This window comes from Canis lupus, chromosome 24 (genome assembly GCF_011100685.1).
Source record: "Canis lupus familiaris isolate Mischka breed German Shepherd chromosome 24, alternate assembly UU_Cfam_GSD_1.0, whole genome shotgun sequence".
In the NCBI taxonomy this organism is placed as follows: Eukaryota; Metazoa; Chordata; class Mammalia; order Carnivora; family Canidae; genus Canis; species Canis lupus.
The window spans coordinates 18,384,730-18,404,710 of record NC_049245.1 but is presented as its reverse complement, the minus strand read 5'-3'; the positions used below and the strand labels follow the sequence as shown (position 1 = coordinate 18,404,710).

At 40.0% G+C, this 19,981-nt stretch overlaps 1 protein-coding gene across 3 annotated transcripts in view; it reads right to left on the bottom strand.

Annotated features, from left to right (window-relative positions):
• C24H20orf194 (chromosome 24 C20orf194 homolog) overlaps positions 1 to 19,981 on the bottom strand; it is a 141,657-nt gene that overhangs the window by 97,699 nt on the left and 23,977 nt on the right. For all 3 annotated transcript variants that reach the window (XM_038571737.1, XM_038571738.1, XM_038571740.1), the window contains exons 3-7: positions 18,232 to 18,351; positions 14,457 to 14,581; positions 13,272 to 13,368; positions 12,298 to 12,404; positions 6,301 to 6,378 (exon numbers count right to left, since the gene is read on the bottom strand). In XM_038571737.1, the coding sequence (XP_038427665.1) occupies positions 6,301 to 6,378; positions 12,298 to 12,404; positions 13,272 to 13,368; positions 14,457 to 14,581; positions 18,232 to 18,351 (527 nt within the window). The remainder of the gene's footprint in view (positions 1 to 6,300; positions 6,379 to 12,297; positions 12,405 to 13,271; positions 13,369 to 14,456; positions 14,582 to 18,231; positions 18,352 to 19,981) is intronic.

Below are 19,981 nucleotides of genomic sequence, written 5' to 3'. Positions count from 1 at the left end.
AATGCTTCACTGAACATCCTTATCCTTCACTGGCATCTTTAATTATTTTCTTGAGATAAATTACTAGGTTAAAATTGCTGGACAGGACGTTGCCTGGGTGGCTCAGCAGCTGAGCCTTTGGCTCAGAGTGTGATCCTGGGGGTCTGGGGATCAAGTCTCGCATTGGACTCCCTGCGAGGAGCCTGCTTCTCCCTCTATGTCTCTGCCTCTCTCTGTGTCTCTGATGAATAATTTTTTTTTAATATTAAAAAAAAAAAAGAAATTGCTGGATAGGGATACCAAATGCTCACTGAAGGCTTTACTCTTACTCTTTGGCCACTGGCAACTCTAGTCTCCCCCTTTAACAAATTTCTAGCATTTTAGTAGATGAAAAAGTAGCACCTCCTTGTAATTTTGTGTATCTGTGAGTACTAATGCAGTTCATCTATAAGGAATATCTCATGGAAAAAATAATCAATAAAAGAAAAAATAAACATCTCAGAGGAGTCTGCACTCTCCCTCTGTGGGATCTGACCAGGAAGCATGGAACTGTAGGGTCTCTGGCCATCAAAGAGCAGCAGGTGATTGGCCAGTGGGAATTAAAGCCTAGATGTCAATTCTGGTTTAAGATTACAAGTCTTGGCAAAGAGGAAATAGAAGAAAGCAGAAAAAGTATATGGCTGGTGGACAGAAAAGATGGTTTTAGAGAAGTCTGTAGGCTCTGAGAGAGCTGAGAGAAGGGAGAAGAAAATAAGGCAGATTTTTAAAAAGCAAAAAGCAATATAGATATGAATTGCTCCCTTTTCCATAATTTTTCTAGAGATACAAATAAAGACTAGAATTGCATTCTAAATACTTTTGGTTGTTGGATTCAAATTTTGTGAAGGACATTTGTTGATTTACCACAAGAGATCCCTGCACAAGTTTATGGTCATTTTTACACGTTTATAGTAATTTGTATCCCATGTAAGATTCAATGAGCTTCATGGATTTGTGGATTGATTTGATTTCATCAACTTGGAAAGTTCTTAGACATTACAATTCAGATTTCCTGCAGCATTTTCTTTCTACTGGGACTTCAACTATATTATATCAGGTCATCTGACATTGTTTGGCAGATACAAGATGTTGTTTTACTCCCCTTGATCTTTTTCTCCTGGCCCTTCAGTTTAGAAACCCTCTGATCTTCAAGTTCACAGAACTTTTCTTCATTTGTATCTAGCCTGCTGTTAAGACAATCTAATATATTCTTTTTATTTTAGACACAGTATTTTTCATTTCTAACATCTCCATTTATTTCTTTTTATAGTTTTCAGTCTCTGCTGAAATTGTTATTAGATTTTATTTATTTCACAGAGAGAGCACAAGCAGGGGGGACCAGCAGGCAAAGGGAGAGGGAGAAGCAGACTCCCTGCTGAGCAGGGAGCCTGATGAGGGATCATGAGCTGAGCAGAAGTCAGACGCTTAACCGACTGGGCCACCCAGGTGCCCCTCTGCTGAAATTCTTTAGCATTTTTATTAGTTATTTTAAACTCTTCATTAGTTAATTTTACTGTTTGTATTTCTCTTGACCGTTTTCTTAAGACTTAATTTTTTTTAAAGATTTCATTTATTTATTCACGAAAGATACAGAGAGAGAGGCAGAGACACAGATAGAGGAGAAGCAGACTCCCTGTGGGGAGCCTGATGTCAGACTCAATCCCCAGGCCCAGGATCACGCCCAAGGTGAAGGCAGATGGTTAACCACTGAACCACCCAGGTGTTCCAAGACTTCATTTTTGAGTAATCTCTACACCCAATGTGGGGCTTGAACTCACAACACTGAGATCAAGAGCTGCATGCTCTACCAACTAAGCCAGCAAGGTGCCCCTTGACTGTTGAATGGACTGTTTGTTGATAATGAAATTTTCTTGCTTAGTATCTTATTTTTCTTATCATATACTAGACATTTTGTTATAAAAGTTTTTACTGAGAAACTGAAGTACATAATACCTCTAGAAAAGTTTACCCTTTCTTTTATCAGGCTATTAAAGTAGGAATCTAAGTAATTTTGATGTGTAACTGATCTGGGTCTGGGTCTTACTGCATTTGTACATCTGTTGATCATTAAATTGAATTTTGGGGGTAGGGTCTGAACTTCAGCAGACTTTGCTCATGGGAAGTCAGAAAAACCAGGGAAGGGTCTGGCCTATAGCCCATGGTGATTACCACCATTGCTTCTTCAGCTATAAGATGTCACTATTGGTTCAGGTGCAATTAAAAGTGTCTTTCTGGGGATCCCTGGGTGGCGCAGCAGTTTGGCGCCTGCCTTTGGCCCAGGGCGCGATCCTGGAGACCCGGGATCGAATCCCATGTCGGGCTCCCGGTGCATGGAGCCTGCTTCTCCCTCTGCCTGTGTCTCTGCCTCTCTCTCTCACTGTGTGCCTATCATAAATAAATAATAAAAAAAAAATTAAAAAAAAAAAGTGTCTTTCTGAATGGTCCCTTTCAACTGAATCCAGAAATGCTTCCAATGTTCTAAAAAATACAGTTCTGTATGGTGAAAGAGAGTGGTCTAGTTTCATTCTTCTGCATGTGGATGTCCAATTTTCCCAGCACCATTTATTGAAGAGACTGTCTTTCTTCCAATGGATAGTCTTTCCTCCTTTATCAAATATTAGTTGACCATAAAGTTGAGGGTCCATTTCTGGGTTCTCTATTCTGTTCCATTGATCTATGTGTCTGTTTTTGTGCCAGTACCACACTGTCTTGATGACCACAGCTTTGTAGTACAACCTGAAATCTGGCATTGTGATGCCCCCAGATATGGTTTTCTTTTTTAAAATTCCCCTGGCTATTCGGGGTCTTTTCTGATTCCACACAAATCTTAAAATAATTTGTTCTAACTCTCTGAAGAAAGTCCATGGTATTTTGATAGGGATTGCATTAAACGTGTAAATTGCCCTGGGTAACATTGACATTTTCACAATATTAATTCTGCCAATCCATGAGCATGGAATATTTTTCCATCTCTTTGTGTCTTCCTCAATTTCTTTCAGAAGTGTTCTATAGTTTTTAGGGTATAGATCCTTTTTTTTTTAAAAAGATTTTATTTATTTATTCATAGAGACACACAGAGAGAGAGGCAGAGATACAGGCAGAGGGAGAAGCAGGTTCCACGCAGAGAGCCTGACGTGGGACTCGCTCCAGGGTCTCCAGGATCATGTCCTGGGCTGCAGGCGGCGCTAAACCGCTGTGCCACCGGGGCTGCCCTAGGGTATAGATCCTTTACCTCTTTGGTTAGGTTTATTCCTAGGTATCTTATGCTTTTGGGTGCAATTGTAAATGGGATTGACTCCTTAATTTCTCTTTCTTCAGTCTCACCACTCTCTTTCACCATACACAAAGATAAACTCAAAATGGATGAAAGATCTAAATGTGAGACAAGACTCCATCAAAATCCTAGAGGAGAACACAGGCAACACCCTTTTTGAACTCAGCCACAGTAACTTCTTGCAAGATACATCCACAAAGGCAAAAGAAATAAAAGCAAAAATGAACTACTGGGACTTCATCAAGATAAGAAGCTTTTGCACAGCAAAGGATACAGTCAACAAAACTAAAAGACAACCTACAGAATGGGAGAAGATATTTGCAAATGACGTATCAGATAAAGGGCTACTTTCCAAGATCTATAAAGAACTTATTAAACTCAAAACCAAAGAAACAAACAATCCAATCGTGAAATGGGCAAAAGACATGAAGAGAAATCTCACAGAGGAAGACACAGACATGGCCAACATGCACATGAGAAAATGCTCTGCATCACTTGCCATCAGGGAAATACAAATCAAAACCATAATGAGATACTACCTCACACCAGTGAGAATAGGGAAAATTAACAAGGCAGGAAACCACAATTGTCGGAGAGGATGTGGAGAAAAGGGAACCCTCTTACACTGTTGGTGGGAATGTGAACTGGTGCAGCCACTCTGGAAAACTGTGTGGAGGTTCCTCAAACAGTTAAAAATAGACCTGCCCTATGACCCAGCAATTGCACTGTTGAGGATTTACCCCAAAGATACAGATGCAATGAAACGCCAGGACACCTGCACCCCGATGTTTATAGCAGCAATGGCCACAATAGCCAAACTGTGGAAGGAGCCTCGGTGTCCATCGAAAGATGAATGGATAAAGATGTGGTTTATGTATACAATGGAATATTACTCAGCCATTAGAAATGACAAATACCCACCATTTGCTTCAATGTGGATGGAACTGGAGGGTATTATGCTGAGTGAAGTAAGTCAATCAGAGAAGGACAAACAGTATATGTTCTCATTCATTTGGGGAATATAAATAATAGTGAAAGGGAATATAAGGGAAGGGAAAAGAAATGTGTGGGAAATATCAGAAAGGGAGACAGAACATAAAGACTCCTAACTCTGGGAAATGAACTAGGGGTGGTGGAAGGGGAGGAGGGGGTGGTGGCGGTGAATGGGTGACGGGCACTGAGGGGGGCACTTGACGGGATGAGCACTGGGTGTTATTCTGTATGTTGGTAAATTGAACACCAATAAAAAATAAATTTATTAAAAAAAATACAGTTCTGTGTTTAGCCTCCATGTGTGACCTATAGCATCCTCACATTCAGAGCACTGCATGCGAGTGGGGTATGGGTCTCAGACACTTCTAGAAACTCCTAAACTACTTTTCTTCTTTCTTTGTGGTTAAATTTTATCATATTTTTGCATTCTTATAAATTTTTACATTTTCACTTTTTTCCATAATTAGGCTAACCATGGATTAATGATGATGATGATTAGGTCTTTTCCAAGTACAAAAAGTTCAGTTTTATTATTCTTTTATATTCCTATTTAATTAGAAATGTTTAAACAGAGGGGCGTCTGGGTGGCTCAGTGGTTGACCATCTGCCTTTGGCTCAGGTTGTGATCCTAGGGTCCTGGGATGGAGTCCCACATCAGGCTCCCCACAGTGAGCCTCCTTCTTCCTCTGCCTATGTCTCTGTCTCTCTCTCTGTGTCTCTCCTGAATAAATAAAATCTTTTAAAAAAATGTTTAAACAGAATGGATATTCAATTTTATCAAATGCCTTTTAGGCATCTATAGAGTCATCACAAATGGTTCTAAGGAGAAAAATTGGTATAGTGATTTACATTAATAGATTTTTTGATACTAAATTAAATAGTACACCCTTATTAAGCTGTACTTCATCAGAGAATATTCTAACATGATACTGGATTCTACTTGCTAATATTTTACTTAAAATACAGGCATTAACACTGACAAGTGAGACTGGGCTATAGTTGTTATTTTTGTTACTTTTGTTAGGTTTTAATAGAACTAAATTTTTTTTAAAGATTTTATTTATTCATGAGAGAGAGAGAGAGAAAGAGAGAGAGAGGGAGGGGCAGAGACATAGGCAGAGGAAGAAGCAGGCTCTATGCAGGGAGCCCGATGTGGGACTTGATCCCGGGATTCCAGGATCACGCCCTGAGCCAAAGGCAGACCTACTCAACTCCTGAGCCACCCAAGCATCCTTTAATATAATAATTTAATTAAAAGGCTACACACTGTTATTTTTCCATGCATGTCTAGCCATAGCCACTGAGAGACACCAATGAGCTGCCTAATCACAGCACCTGTTCCTATAGCCTCAGCTTTATCTATTGCTCCTCACTGCAAATTGCTCCACCCAACTTCATGTTTTCTTCCAAGTCCAGACATTAATGCCCGACCCTCTAATTCAGGAGTCAGCAAGTTATGGCTTGTGGGCAGGCCACATATATTTTTTTTTTAGGTCACATATTTTTGCAAATAAAGTTTCCTTGGAACAGAGACACACCCATTCATTTAAGCATTGTCCATGGTTGCTCTCAGGCTACAATGACACTGCTAGTAGCTCAAACATAGTTCTAACAGGATGGAAGCACACAAAGCCTATGTTTGCCAACCTCTGCTCTAATTCTTGATTCTTTTAAGCCAAACCCCATCTTTTTCATCTTTTTGTTTCAGGGAAAGTGTACAAAAAGATACCCTCTGTCTTGTTTTTCTGAAGTCCACCCCAACTGAAAGAATGTCTTTAACTGGAAATGTAAACCCTGGTAGGCAGCCTTGGTCTCGCCTCAGGTGAGATTTCCTCAGAGCAAAAGAGGCAATATCACTTTTCCAGGTCCCCTTGTATCCCCAAGTAGTTTGAGATAACAATCAGGGAAGAAACTGTACAAACAAAAATATATCTTGCATTTTCAAGTTAAATACTGTTAGTGGGTAACTGAAGTGGCTCTAATATTTAGAAGTTAAATACAATTTGGCTCCTTACTTCTGAAAGCAAATTCTCCAGAGACATAGGATCCATCTTGCTGTAGACATTCCATAGACTCAAACTCACATCCTGCAACTGCAACATAAGGGCAAAAACATTGAAATAAAAGAGTCAATATCATTAAGACAATCAGAACTATCATAAATGACTATCTTGGTGAAAACTCAGTGATTAGAATAATAAATCAAATTTTTGTCAATTATATTAGAACCAATACATATTAAGATGCTGTCCCATTCAAGGAAGCTATCTTTACAGAAACTTTGGTACATCTTTTTTTTTTTTTTTTTAAGATTTTTATTTATTTATTCATAGAGACACCGAGACAGAGAGGCGCAGACACACACACAGGCAGAGGGAGAAACAAGCTCCATGCAGAGAGCCTGACGTGGGACTTGATCCCGGGTCTCCAGGATCACGCCCTGGGCTGCAGGCGGCGCTAAACTGCTGTGCCACTGGGACTGCCCTTGGTACATCTTTTGAATACCATTCTGAGGACTCTACTCAGTGCCCTTTGAACTGTGTGTTTTTCCAGTCCAACTGGTGGGAACAGGTACTGTTCCTAGCCCTGAACATGCATCAGGCATTCTTCTTGATTACTTTTCATCAGATTTTTTTAACTGCCCTGGGTAGTTAACCTGACACATGAATCAGCATTAATACTCTGTTGAATACTTGGGATGGGTACAGGGTGGGGGAATCTTGGCAGATCTTTGGAGTTCTCTCTCTGGGCACTTTTCTTTTTAGTACTCTAGTTGCCTTACTCTCACCTGACTCTCCACTGCATCTTCTCAACTTAGGAAATACACTGGGTACACCCTCCCTGTGTCATAGGCCTGGAAATTTTCTTAAAGTAGTAAGCTAGTACAATCATAGAGCTGACCTTGTCTATTTCTCTCTCTCAAGGAATAACTATTTTTCATTGTTTGATGTCTAGTGTCTTGAAAACCATTGCTTCACATATTTTGTTTTTTGTTTGTTCTTTTGGTTAGGTTGAGTTCTCTCTTGGGAACAAGAGAAATCTGGTTCCTATTGTCTTATGTAAGTGACTTACTTTTCTCTTTCTGGCAGCTTTTTGTGATTTTCTTTTATCCTTAGTGTTCAAAAAAGGCACAGGCAGGCTTAAGGCTTTTTCCTTCCCATTTATATTTGTTCAGTCATTTAATTTAAAATTTTTAATTCTTTATCACTGAAAATGTTTATTCTTTTTTAAAAATTTCTTTCTGATAGCTCTGCTCTATCTTTCTGCAACTATTATTTGTTGGATATGAAGCTTCTTGGATTGGTTCTCTATGTCTTCTAACTTTTTATTCCTATTTTCTATCTCCTTCAATTTTTAATTTTACATTTTTAGAGAATTTCCTAACTTTACCTCCTCGCCCCTCTATTAATTTTTATCAATCATAATTTCCCAGAGCTCTTATTTTTCTTTATATTAATCTTTTACAACATAACACTTGTTCTATGGTCACCAAATCTTGTCTGGATATACTAATGAGAGTTTTATGTCTTAAATTTTGCTCTATTTTAATTACCTTTGGGTCTTATTCAATTGGTCTTTTTTTTCTTCTTTTTTTTAAATCTTGTTCTTTTCCTTTTAAGTTATAGGTATTTATTTATTTATATATGTTTAGATTACTTATTTATTTATTTATTTATTTGACCAATAGAGGGAAGCACAAGCAAGGAGAATGGGAGAGGGACAAGCAGACTCCCCACCAAGCAGGAGGGACTTGATCCCGGGTCTCCAGGGCTCAATCCCAGGACCCTGGGATCATGACCCAAGCAGAAGGCAGACACTCAACTGACTGAGACACCCAGGTGCCCCCAAGTTATAGGTATATAATCAAATGTCTGGTGATCTTTGGTTGCCTGGGTTTACTTCCAAATGGAAAGGCTAACTGGAAGCTTTATGCTCTCAGCAGAGTTTGTCAACTACTAGAAAGTGTTTTAGGGAGAGCAGATAGGGAGAAGGCAGTTATTCAGGAGCCCTACTCCCTTATATTCTAAATTCCAAAAGACTGAATGAATATATTTGGCCTCTTTGTATTCTGGAACAGCTTTTTAAGCATCAACAGATTTTTTTTTTTTAAAGACTTTATTTATTAATTCATGAAAGACACACACAGAGAAAGGCAAAGACATAAGCAGCAGGAGAAGCAGGCTCCACACAGGGAGCCCATGTGGGACTCCATTCCGGGACTCCCAGAATCACGCCCTGGGCCGAAGGCAGGTACTCAACCACTGAGTCACCCAGGTGTCCCTGGATTTGATTTTTTGACAGTGCTGAATCTAATTTCTAATTTTAAATGCAAACTTTGATTTTACTAGTAATTCTGAGACTTATAATAGTTCCTATGTCATCCTTCTCCCTTTTTCTGTGTGCTCTACCTACTGTATCTCATTTCTCTTTTTACAAACTCCATTCTTAAAAGGTACAAAAGAGGTATTTTTCTCCTTTTTTAATTCCAGTTCCTGGAGAAAATCTTTTTAAAAAGCATGCTGACCTATCTCTGCATCTAATATGCTATGGTTTCTTGCTTGTATTTTGTTGAATCTTTTCATAAGTTTTACTCTACTTTTCAATATGAAGATCTTCTGTTTGTCCATAAAAGGGTAAACGAATGTCTGCTCTATAGTTACTCTCATTATTCAGAAGTTTCCTATTAGAATTCTCTCCCTGGAGAGCTGGTTGATACAAATTTCCATTACTAGGTCACAGTATCAGCAGCTGGAGAGTTGAATAAGAGGAAGCTGGAGGCAGGGAAAGCCCTATCAGAGGAACTTCCCTGTGCTGTTTCCAGGAAGAGTTCTCTATACTTATAATTCAGTTTGGCCCAGCCTAAATGCCAAGTAAATCTTATGTGGATATGGCTTCCTTTCTCATGCTGGCATGCAGTTCAGTACATCTGGGACAAAACATCCTCTGGGTTAATGACTTCTTTAAAATTCTTAAAAGAATTTTTAAAAATTAAGCTTTAAGTGTCTGTAGTTCTCCTCTTGGCCTTCATTAAGGCTCCAGAGTCTTTCTGACACAGGCAGTTATCAGGCCTTAGGTGTGTGATCCAGAGTGGAATACTGCTCCATATCCTATAGGCTGGTAAGGAAGGGAACCAAGGTAGGGGAGAATGAGAGAAAAACAAAAGGAAAGTATTTGAGAGAATGACAATTAGCAGCTACAAAGAAAGGCAGGATCTAGAGAAAGTGATCTTGAGAGAAGACTTATAATAGCCTCACTATATGACCTGTGCAGTTTCCTCCTCACTGTCCATTCTACCCCATTAAAACACCACCCTACAGGAAAGATCTGCATTATCTATTATCTTTTTTATTTTTAATATTTATTTATTTATTTATTTATTTATTTATTTATTTATTTATTTATTTATGACATAGAGAGAGAGAGAGAGGCAGAGACACAAGCAGAGGGAGAAGCAGGCTCCATGCCGGGAGCCCGACGCGGAACTCGATCCCAGAACTCTAGGATCACGCCCTGGGCCAAAGGCAAGCGCTAAACCGCTAAGCCACCCAGGGATCCCCTGCATTATCTTTTAAATTTTTTTTGGAAGAGGATTTTACTGGGGTGCCTGGCTAGCTCAGTCTACGCAGAGCGTGAGATTCTTGACCACAGGGTCATGAGTTCAAGGCCCATGCTGGCCATGGAACCTACTTAAAGAAAGGAAGGGCATTTTGCTCCTTTTGGGTATGTCTATATAGTGCAATGCACCTTAAGGCAGGAGCCAGAAGGCCTGCCCCATTTGGTTTGCATTAACCCTGCAGCCTCCTAGTGTACTACTTTTTTTTTTTTATAAGTAGGCCCCACACCCAGCATAGAATCCAGTGTAAAGGGCAGCCCCGGTGGCGCAGCGGTTTAGCGCCGCCTGCAGCCCAGGGCATGATCCTGGAGTCCCGGGATCGAGTCCCACGTCAGGCTCTCTGCATGGAGCCTGCTTCTCCCTCTGCCTGTGTCTCTGCCTCTCTCTCTCTCTCTGCTCTCTATGAATAAATAAATAAATTCTTAAAAAAAAAAAAAAAAAGAATCCAGTGTAGAGCCCAATGCAAGGCTTGAACTCAAGACCCTGAGATCAAGACCTGACCTGTGATCAACAATCGGACATTTAACTGAGCCACCTAGCCACCTCATGTCCCTACTCTTCTAAATTAAAGAGCATAGAGGGGCCTGGGTGGCTCAGTTGGCTGACTCTTGATTTTGGCTCAGGTTGTGATCTCATGGTAGTGAGAGCAAATGGTGGCAGGCTCCATGCTTAGCAGGGAGTCTACTTCCTTCCCTCTCCCATTGCCCCTCCTCCCACTCGTGCTTGCTTGCTCTCTCTCTCTCAAATAAATAAATACATCTCAAAAAATAAAATTAAATAAACAAATAAATAAGAGAGCTTTACTTCCTAGCAGAGGCAGCTCCCATAGCTTTGCTGAAGTTCTGCTACTTATAGTCAATGTGAGAATACTATAGTTTGGAGCAAGAAAAGTAGAGTCCAACTGGTGTACTTCTCTTCAACCCTACATCCTATGTTCTTTCCACATTATAGATGTGGAAATCCTGTAATGTGGAAATCAGACAAGAATTCACTCAACTGATAGGGACAATGCTGCTTCTTGGAAGGAAGGGTAGTAATTAGCCCTGGGTCATGCCTCCAAAGGTTCCACCTACTTTATGCCTAATAGTATGTCCCCATTTTGAGCATGTCAATGCTCACTTCTTGTTTTCTTGCTGGGGGCAGGTCATCTCACTGGGAGACACCTATAGTGATGAGGCTAACCTATGAGGCCATCCTCCTTAATATGCACTCTGGGTGGCCTCCTCCTAGACTCAATCATTAATTCAGTTAACAAAGATCTATGTGTCATCTCCTAGATGGAAGGATTAGTGAAATAAGATACAGTTCTTTTTTTTTTTTTTTTTTAAGATTTTATTTATTTATTCATGAGACACACACAGAGAGAGGCAGAGACACAGGCAGAGGGAGACGCAGGCTCTATGCCGGGAGCCTGACATGGGACTCGATCCTGGGTCTCCAGGATCAGGCTCTGGGCTGAAGACAACGCTAAACTGCTGAGCCACCCAGGCTGCCTGAAATAAGACACAGTTCTTGACACAAAAGATAACCCTTTTTTTTTTTTTTAAAGATTTTATTTATTTATGAGAGACATAGAGAGGGAGAAGCAGGCCCCATTCAGGGAGCCTGACACGGGACTTGATCCTGGGTCTCGCCCTGGGCCGAAGGTGGCACTAAACCGCTGAGCCATCGGGCTGCCCAAAAGATAACCTTTTTATTCCTCTAGTATGCTGTACTTATCCAAAATTCTGCACTGTCCTTTTCATTGCTCTTGAACAGTTCTTCAATTATATGAATTTCTGAGATACGAACAACAATGAAAAAACTGTTTTTGTTCTCAAGGAGCTTCCAATCCAGAGGCCAAGAGTGGTGGGTACATGAGCAGGGGTGTGTGAAAATGTGTTATATAGGACAAAAAAAGGGACACCTGGATGGCTCAGTGGTTGAGCACCTGCCTTCAGCTCAGAGCATGATCCTGGAGTGCTGGAATGAAGTCCCACATCAGGCTCCCCACAGGGAGCCTGCTTCTCCCTCTGCCTGATCTCTGCCTCTGTGTCTCTCATGAATAAATAAATAAAATCTTAAAAAAAAAAAAAAAAAACAGGACAAAAAAAGCTGCAAGAGGAATCAGCCTACAGTGCTACAGAAGTACACAGAAAAACAGTGGATTCGGAATGGGGAAAAGAGAGAAAAGAGGACAGAGAGAAACTCCTAAAAGAAAGGACACAGGAGTTTAGTTTTAGGACTAGCTTTGCATAGCATCTATTTTCCATTTCAGGTTCTTTAACTTGCTCCATACTCTTGAGAGACCACTGCTAGCTTTTCAGAGTGTTATAATGATCACACTCACACTGTAGGGGCCTGTCATAAAGACAGCAAATGGCAGAGAAAAGTCAGGCATACTGCTTTTCATACATACCTCATATTTCATGGTAAAAAATCCATCCCCTCCAATGCCCTCAAGTGCAAAGGCTTGTACAATTGGCCATTTCTCTACTACAAACATATCAAATATCTGCAAATGACCTACAGGAATCAAATAAAACAACATGTATCAAATACCATCCTGGATATAACAGTCTACACCTGATCTAATGTGGTTAGACAGGCATCATATCTTACAAGTTCACCAACAGCCATATTTAGCAAAATAAAACAGATAAAGTGGTTAGATATTAAAACTAGAAATATAAAATGAAAGCCAAAGAAAATTCAAACCATAACAAGTTACATAAATGCAGATTTCTCTATAGTATATATTCACATTCTGGCTTCCTAAGTAAGTAAGTTAGTAAATAAATAGTGGTCTATTACATCTGATTTGCATCACTTAGTGGATATAATTATTAACAGACCCAAACTTGGCTCTTCCCCCTTAAGAAACATAGCCAATCAACTTCCTCAAGGGAAAAGTACCCAATCAAAAATTTTCCTTTCTTAGAGCAATAGCTCCATTGCATAAAGTTTTTTTTTTTAAGTAAGATATAAGCACCACTAAACTTGTTGATTTTTTCCTTTATTTTTACACATCATTTTCGAGCCTTACTGTAAGCATATTTTTAATAGCTACCGGAATTACTATTTCTTATTAACAACAGGCTCCACAGCTATACTCTACTATAGTTAAGTGGCACAGCTAGATGGCAACTATGATAAATCCCTTATAGTTCTTGTATCTGACTAGATGGCCTGCTGTGTTGTTATAGAAATTTCAGTTATGAGTACCAGCTTGCACAGAAAAATCCCCAAATTTCATTCTGCTTGATTCTCTGCCTTTAGTGAAAATAGATCAATGCATTTCCCAGCTGAATGCTTCCAATGGAAGGAGAAGTAGAAACACTGGATTCACACATCTAAGCAAGGTTCTGATACAGCTTGCTGTCAGATACTTACCTTGGGAGCTGTAAGGAATGCCAATTCTACTACAGTCTCGAACCATGTCCACAAAGCTGGCAATTTTAAATTCTTCTGCAGCTTCCTCATCTTCATACTGAAGAAGGAAATTGAGAGGAAAACAGGCTCTGAGGAGATATCATGCAAAACCCCCTACTTTCTTGGTATTTTATCAGAGTTCTCTCAAATGACTTTTATAGAGGACAGCACCTAAGAGGGTGTTTCCAAAGCCAAATTTTTGTGTTTGCTGGTCAGAAACACTTGTCATTCCTTTGTCTTAACACCATGCATAAAAATCACTCAAAATGGATCAGATACCTATATGCAAGACAGAAAACTTGCTTCAAAAATTCCCCAAAAGCTCATATGGAAAGAAGGGTTCTTCCCAAGTTGTTCAAGGGTCAACTGTACATCAGTATCTTTTATGATTTTTATTTTTTTGTTAGATTATAAGTCTGTTGTGTTATTTTAGTGATTGCTTAGGATTTATAATAAATATCTTTAACTTAAAAAAAAGAAGTAAAGGTTTTTGACCCATATTAGGTCACCATTTCCATGAAATCCTAAATCTCAAGTTCCAATTGCCAGCCAAATTCTTCCAAAGAGCTCAAAAGGAAACAAATACCAAAAAAATCCAAACACAGAACTGTTACAAAAGCTTATCAAGGGCAGCCCCGGTGGCTCAGCGGTTTAGCGCCGCCTACAGCCCAGGGCGTGATCCTGCAGACCCGGGATCGAGTCCCACGTCGGGCTCCCTGCATTGAGCCTGCTTCTCCCTCTGCCTTTGTTTCTGCCTCTCTCTCTCTCTCTTCTCTCTGTGTATTCTCAGAATAAATAAATAAAATCTTTAAAAAAAAAAAAAGCTTATCAAACTCTCCTGAGGCAATCCATGGCACTAGTCCCCCTAAGAGAATGGGTGCAGGCTGGTGATAAGCAGGACAGGAAGCTAGGGTGACAAGCCTATGACTAGGTCCCAATTTGAAGAGTCCCTTTGTCTATCAAGCATACAATTCATCTATAAAGTAGCCTCATAACGAATTATAAAAAGTTCCACGAGAACAACTTTTTTTGTGTAATGATATCCTGCAATTTGATTTTTTTAAGGGGCCTCCTGTTCCAGATCTATACTTTCCTGAAAGAGTACCCTTAGTGTCTCTAAGTGCCTATTCTATCTTTTCTCCTTACCTCATTTTCGGTCATGCAGTGGAAATGCAGATTTCTCCAATGTGCCACATAGGGTATGAGATAGCGATAGTTTACAGGATTACAATACAGATGGACACTATCTGATTTAATCAATATAATTACATCTGTAAGGAAAACACAATTAAATCACAACCCTGTCAAAGGCATTTCCTTTACACATTTTCTACTCACATAACTAATAATACCACTAAAACTATTTCAGAGACATGGAACAAAACTCTAAACTGAAAGTTCTTTAACTAGGCAACTTGCCTCAAAGTGACTTGTGGAACACTCACATGTGGGGAGCAAGGATTTTCTAGTTCCCATGAAATGCTCCCACTACTGTGACTCTCTGGTTACGACAATGGAGGCACAGAATAAGTCAAAAGAACAGCCTTTGGGGTGTTCTGCTTTTGCAAAGTTGAACACTGTCAAATCTGTGGTACCAGACTTAGCTGTGTACTTTGCTACACAGATAATACCAAATGGAAGCTTGATAGCCTAAAGCCACCGAGGCAGGAAATATCATCAAATATGGCCAATGATGGTTCTTCTGCAGACGTCAATGTCTAAATCTCCTGGCTATCGGTTCAAGGCAATCATGGGCCTAACAACATCACTGTTCAGCTCTGGGAAGGGTTACTGTGTAAGGGGTGAACTCTGTACACAGGAAAGGCTGAGAGGAAGGAAGTAGGGGCCAAGTGGATAAAGCTTCTATAAATAGATTAGCAGCTTACAGACTTAAGGAATAACCATGGATATTGGTGGGTCAAATAAATAAAACAATCCCAAGGGTGCAAATAAACCTAAATAAGTTAATAGAAGAGCCATGAAATGGGGCAGGAATATTAAAGCAGTTTTAAGATTGAGAAAGAAAGCAGTCATAATTCTAGAAGAAAAGCAGAGCTCCATTGCATGGCTCCTCAGAAACCAGAGCAATCTGAGGCATCTCTCTAATAAGATGATGCTAGGGAAGTTGCTGGAGGAGGCGGCTGGAAGTAAGCAAAGCGTGGAGGCAAGGAGCATCTGAAACAGCAGGGTTAGGGCAATGCCAACACAGTCACAGCCATATTCTACAAATGTCTGACAGCCCATATTCTACAAAAACCTAAGTCTGATGAATATGGACTGCAGCTGACCACACCACTGGGTGGCCTCTTAAAACTCCATGATGCTCACTTTTGATTTTTCAAAAATCATTCTGTGTCTCACACCCAGTTAGACGCAGGTGTCCAGGGAACACAGTCTGGAGTAGCGTATTCACTGCTGACTCTCAGTTAAGCACTAGAATCAAAAGGGGGCAAGGGATGGGACACAGGTCACCTCTTACCCTGTTGATCTTCATATAGGCCTTCTAAGAACCTTGCCCTGAATCACTTGTAGATTGTCTGCTGAGGAATGAGTTTGAAGTCACCTGGAGAGCCTGAGGGGGCTTCCTGCATAGACTGTGTTCTACACTAATGTGTAACACTTCACAAGGAATTAGGATCCAGTAAAAGAAATAGTGCAACAATTACTAAAATTAAGCCTTCTCAGAATCTCATAGGACTCTGATATCATTGCTCTGAACTAAATTAACAGAGTAAAAGATGAAAGTGTAAGAAAATTGGATGAATATGTAAACTATTTTTAAAGCTTTTTAAAAAATAAATCCTTCATGTAGGCTTCTTTTCCTCTCATATAGAGATCACAATGTAAACGCATAAAGCCTGTGATCTCAGCTTGCCAACTACTTGGATTTAAAAAATGAATTTACTAATTCATTTTCAATTCATTAATGATTAATTCAGTCAAAGAAAATACTCATTTCATAAGCAACCATTGTGCCATGTGGCAGAATAAAGACAATGATAAACAAAAAGCACACCTTTGAGGATTTAAACTATTTCTTTAATTTCAGTACTACAGGGATCCCTGGGTGGCGCAGCGGTTTGGCGCCTGCCTTTGGCCCAGGGCGCGATCCTGGAGACCCAGGATCGAATCCCACATCAGGCTCCCGGTGCATGGAGCCTGCTTCTCCCTCTGCCTGTGTCTCTGCCTCTCTCTCTCTCTCTGTGACTATCATAAATAAATAAAAATTTAAAAAAAAAAAAAAAAATTTCAGTACTACAATATCCTTAGCAATTTTGGCTGCAGTGAAATATGTGGCTGGTATAAGCATCTGTCTTTCTGTAATTCTAAATGGCTGCCAAGATGAATTCCTTTTTTTTTTTTTTTTTTTTTTTTTAAGTAGGCTGCATGCAAGGCTGGAACTCAGGACCATGAGATGAAGACCCGAGCTGAGATCAAGAGACACTTAACTGACTGAGCCACCCAGGCACTCCAAGACGAACTCTTTCTAAACCAGCAGATGTTGTCAGCATAAAGCAGCATTTTTAAAAATCAAAATCTAGGGGATCCCCTGGGTGGCTCAGCGGTTTGGTACCTGCCTTTGGCCCAGGGCGTGATCCTAGAGTCCCAGGATCTAGTCCCATGTCAGGCTCCCTGCATGGAGCCTGCTTCTCCCTCTGCCTGTGTTTCTGCCTCTCTCTCTGTGTGTGTCTCTCATGAATAAATAAATAAAATCTTTTAAAAAAATAAAAATCTGAAATTGAAAGAATTTTTTTAAAAAAGATTTTATTTATTTATTCATGAGAGATACACACAGAGAGGCAGAGACACAGGCAGGGGGAGAAGCAAGCTCCCTGTAGGGAGCCCAATGCGGGGACTTGATACTGGGACCCTGGGATCACACCCTGAGCCAAAGGCAGACGCTCAACCATTAAGTCACCCAGGCGTCCCTGAAAGTGAAAAAAATTTAATGGAAGTTATAATTGCAGCCTGCTTTTTCTGTACTTCCTAGTAAAAAGGAAATCTTTAATCAATAAGAATAAACATTGTTAAGGATTTTACCACAGAAGAATTTTCATACACATTAGACCAGGGTTCCTTAACCTTAGAACTACTGACAGTTTAAACCAGATCATTCTTTGTTGCGGGAGGGGAGAGTAGCGCTGTCCTGTGCACTGTAGATGTTTAGTAGCTACTCTGTCCAGTTTTGACAATCAAAAATGTCTTCAGATATTGCCAAATGTCCATTGGGGAATAAAACTGCCCCTACTTTAAAACCACTGCACAATATCCACTGCAAGATTACTCCAATGTCAATATTCAATATCATATGTTTGCTTTCATGTACTCCCCAGCTGCTTGACAAGAGCTGTCTGTCTCTTGACCAGTTTGATCTGTCTATTCCTGTGTCTCCTGATCCATCTGGCAGACAAGTCATGATGCTAAGTATGTGATATCAGAGACAGCTCCTGGGCATCAGCCCACAACAGCATCTACACAGGGAGAGTGTCTCAGAGCTGAAGAAAGGGGAATGTAAGCAGAAAGCCTCCATTGTAATCATGGGCATCCTCATGAATTAAAGTCACACAGAAAACAATTCCCAAAGACAGAGCAGGACAAAGAGCCTTTGTTCCTAAGCTGAAAATCCACATGAAGTCTTCCTTGTAGGAGTAGCCTGGAGGCTCATCCTTTACTCACAACTGAATGTGCTTTCACAGGACAACAGCATATAATGTGAACCTCCCAACAAGTAAAGGCAGTGGGCAATTCAGAGGAAAACTGGTCTATCTTGCCAAGAAGATATAAAGTCAAACTGATACACACTTTTTCCCCTAAAGCCGTTTTACCCACTAAACATATTCTTAAAACTACTTGTCACTAGTTTTGTATCAACCAGCAGGTTACTAACAGGAGTGTACTACATAATACTATACATACTTACCATCTAGAACTTCTTCAGAAAACCCTGTTTTCTCAAAATCACTTGTATTCTGATTGTACAAACCAAACAGAAGATAATTTGCCAGCTCTCTGCAGCCTTCATTGTACCTGCTATCAATTCCTGCAAGGCAAAGAAGGCTCTGATCAGCTGTACTATGGGACACAAATGAATCCTAATGATTTGCCCTGCTTACCAGACCCTGATGATTAAGGCAGAAGCTCACATCAGTTTTATCCAGAAATCAAATTAAGCAACTCTGTGAAAGAAGCATCAAGTACTCTTACTTGGACTTCAAAATCTATATAGTTTAGACAGTTAAATAGCATACATTATTGAAGTTATTAATTCTAAAACACAATTTTTGAGTATAGAAAGCAGAAAATATGGTCCAGGTTCTGGCATGGAATCTTTTTCAGATGGAATAGGTATATGGGATAAAAAATATTCACTTCTCAAAGACAGCTTTACTAAAACATGAAAGATAAGTAAAAGTAGATTAAGGTGGCTTGAAAAGTACTCAAAGAAGTGAAAAAGAGGACAAATGACACCCATCATTTCACAAATATTTATCAGGCTCAAGGCCCAGAACTGTGTTGGATGCTGGAGTGTGTGGTAAACATGCCTGCAAATGGCCACCATGAAGCTTACAGTCTAGTTGGGCTGAGGTCAAAGACAAAGAAATTAAACAATACTGCTTCCACTTCTACCTGTCAATGGCATGGGCATATGTACTACCTGGTTCCTGAGTATCTATGAAAGCCCAGAGCTATGACTCTCGGCAAACAGAACGTGTCACAGGCAGGTGGTAGGTAGCTGTCTACATGAGGCTGAGGAAGGAGTTAGAGCAGAAACAGCTCCAAGAATAGAAATATGGCTGGAGCCTGGGAAAAGGACCATTAATGGTAGCTCAGACAAGTGAAAAATAAAAAGTAATGGTCACTTAGACCACAGGGGTCCAGGGACTACCTGTGGCAAGGAATTCTACTATAAGAGAACTCCCTTCTCAGTTGAGATAAAAGCAGCACAGCCCTGTTCTACCCCATTCAGTGCTTCAGTGAAGGGAGGGGTGAAAAAGAATCAAAAGCCAGAATGGACTCGCTTATCCAAGTCCCAAAGTTTAGAAGGCCACAGAGTTAAAAATAAATAGTAGACTGGGCAGACCTAGCCTCAGCATGTCCACTTCTAATAGTTCCAGCCACATAAATTGCTGACATGAAAAAGACTGACCATGTAAACTTAAAGGCAAAAGAAACTATATGTAGGCACCATGCTTTAGCTGACAAAGTTGTTTCTCATAGGGATCCTAGGGGTTAATAATTCTGATATGGATATATATGTCTATTGGAATTCAGTAAACTGACAGTAGATGATGGCTGCCAATTTTTTTACTGGTGAAGTAGTTTATAGACATTCAGAAGGGGAAAGCTAGAATAATCTATCTGGTAATTGGGTAGGCTTGAGATATTAATATTAATTCATGTTTAACTTAATATAGATACAGATGACTCATAACATTTACAGGTAATGTACACATAAGTATTTTGTTATTTTTGTCAGCTACCCTATGGCCTAAAAGCAATGACATCCCAGTAGTAACAAGAGTGTATCCAATGCCCAGATCCTGGCTTCTAATACCATTCTCCAATAGAAGGAACCCCAGCACTCCTTAGAGAAATGCTGATTCTAGGACTGGAACAGAAATACAAAATAAGCCTAGAGGATCTTACAGTGCCAAAAAGTACAGAAGTAC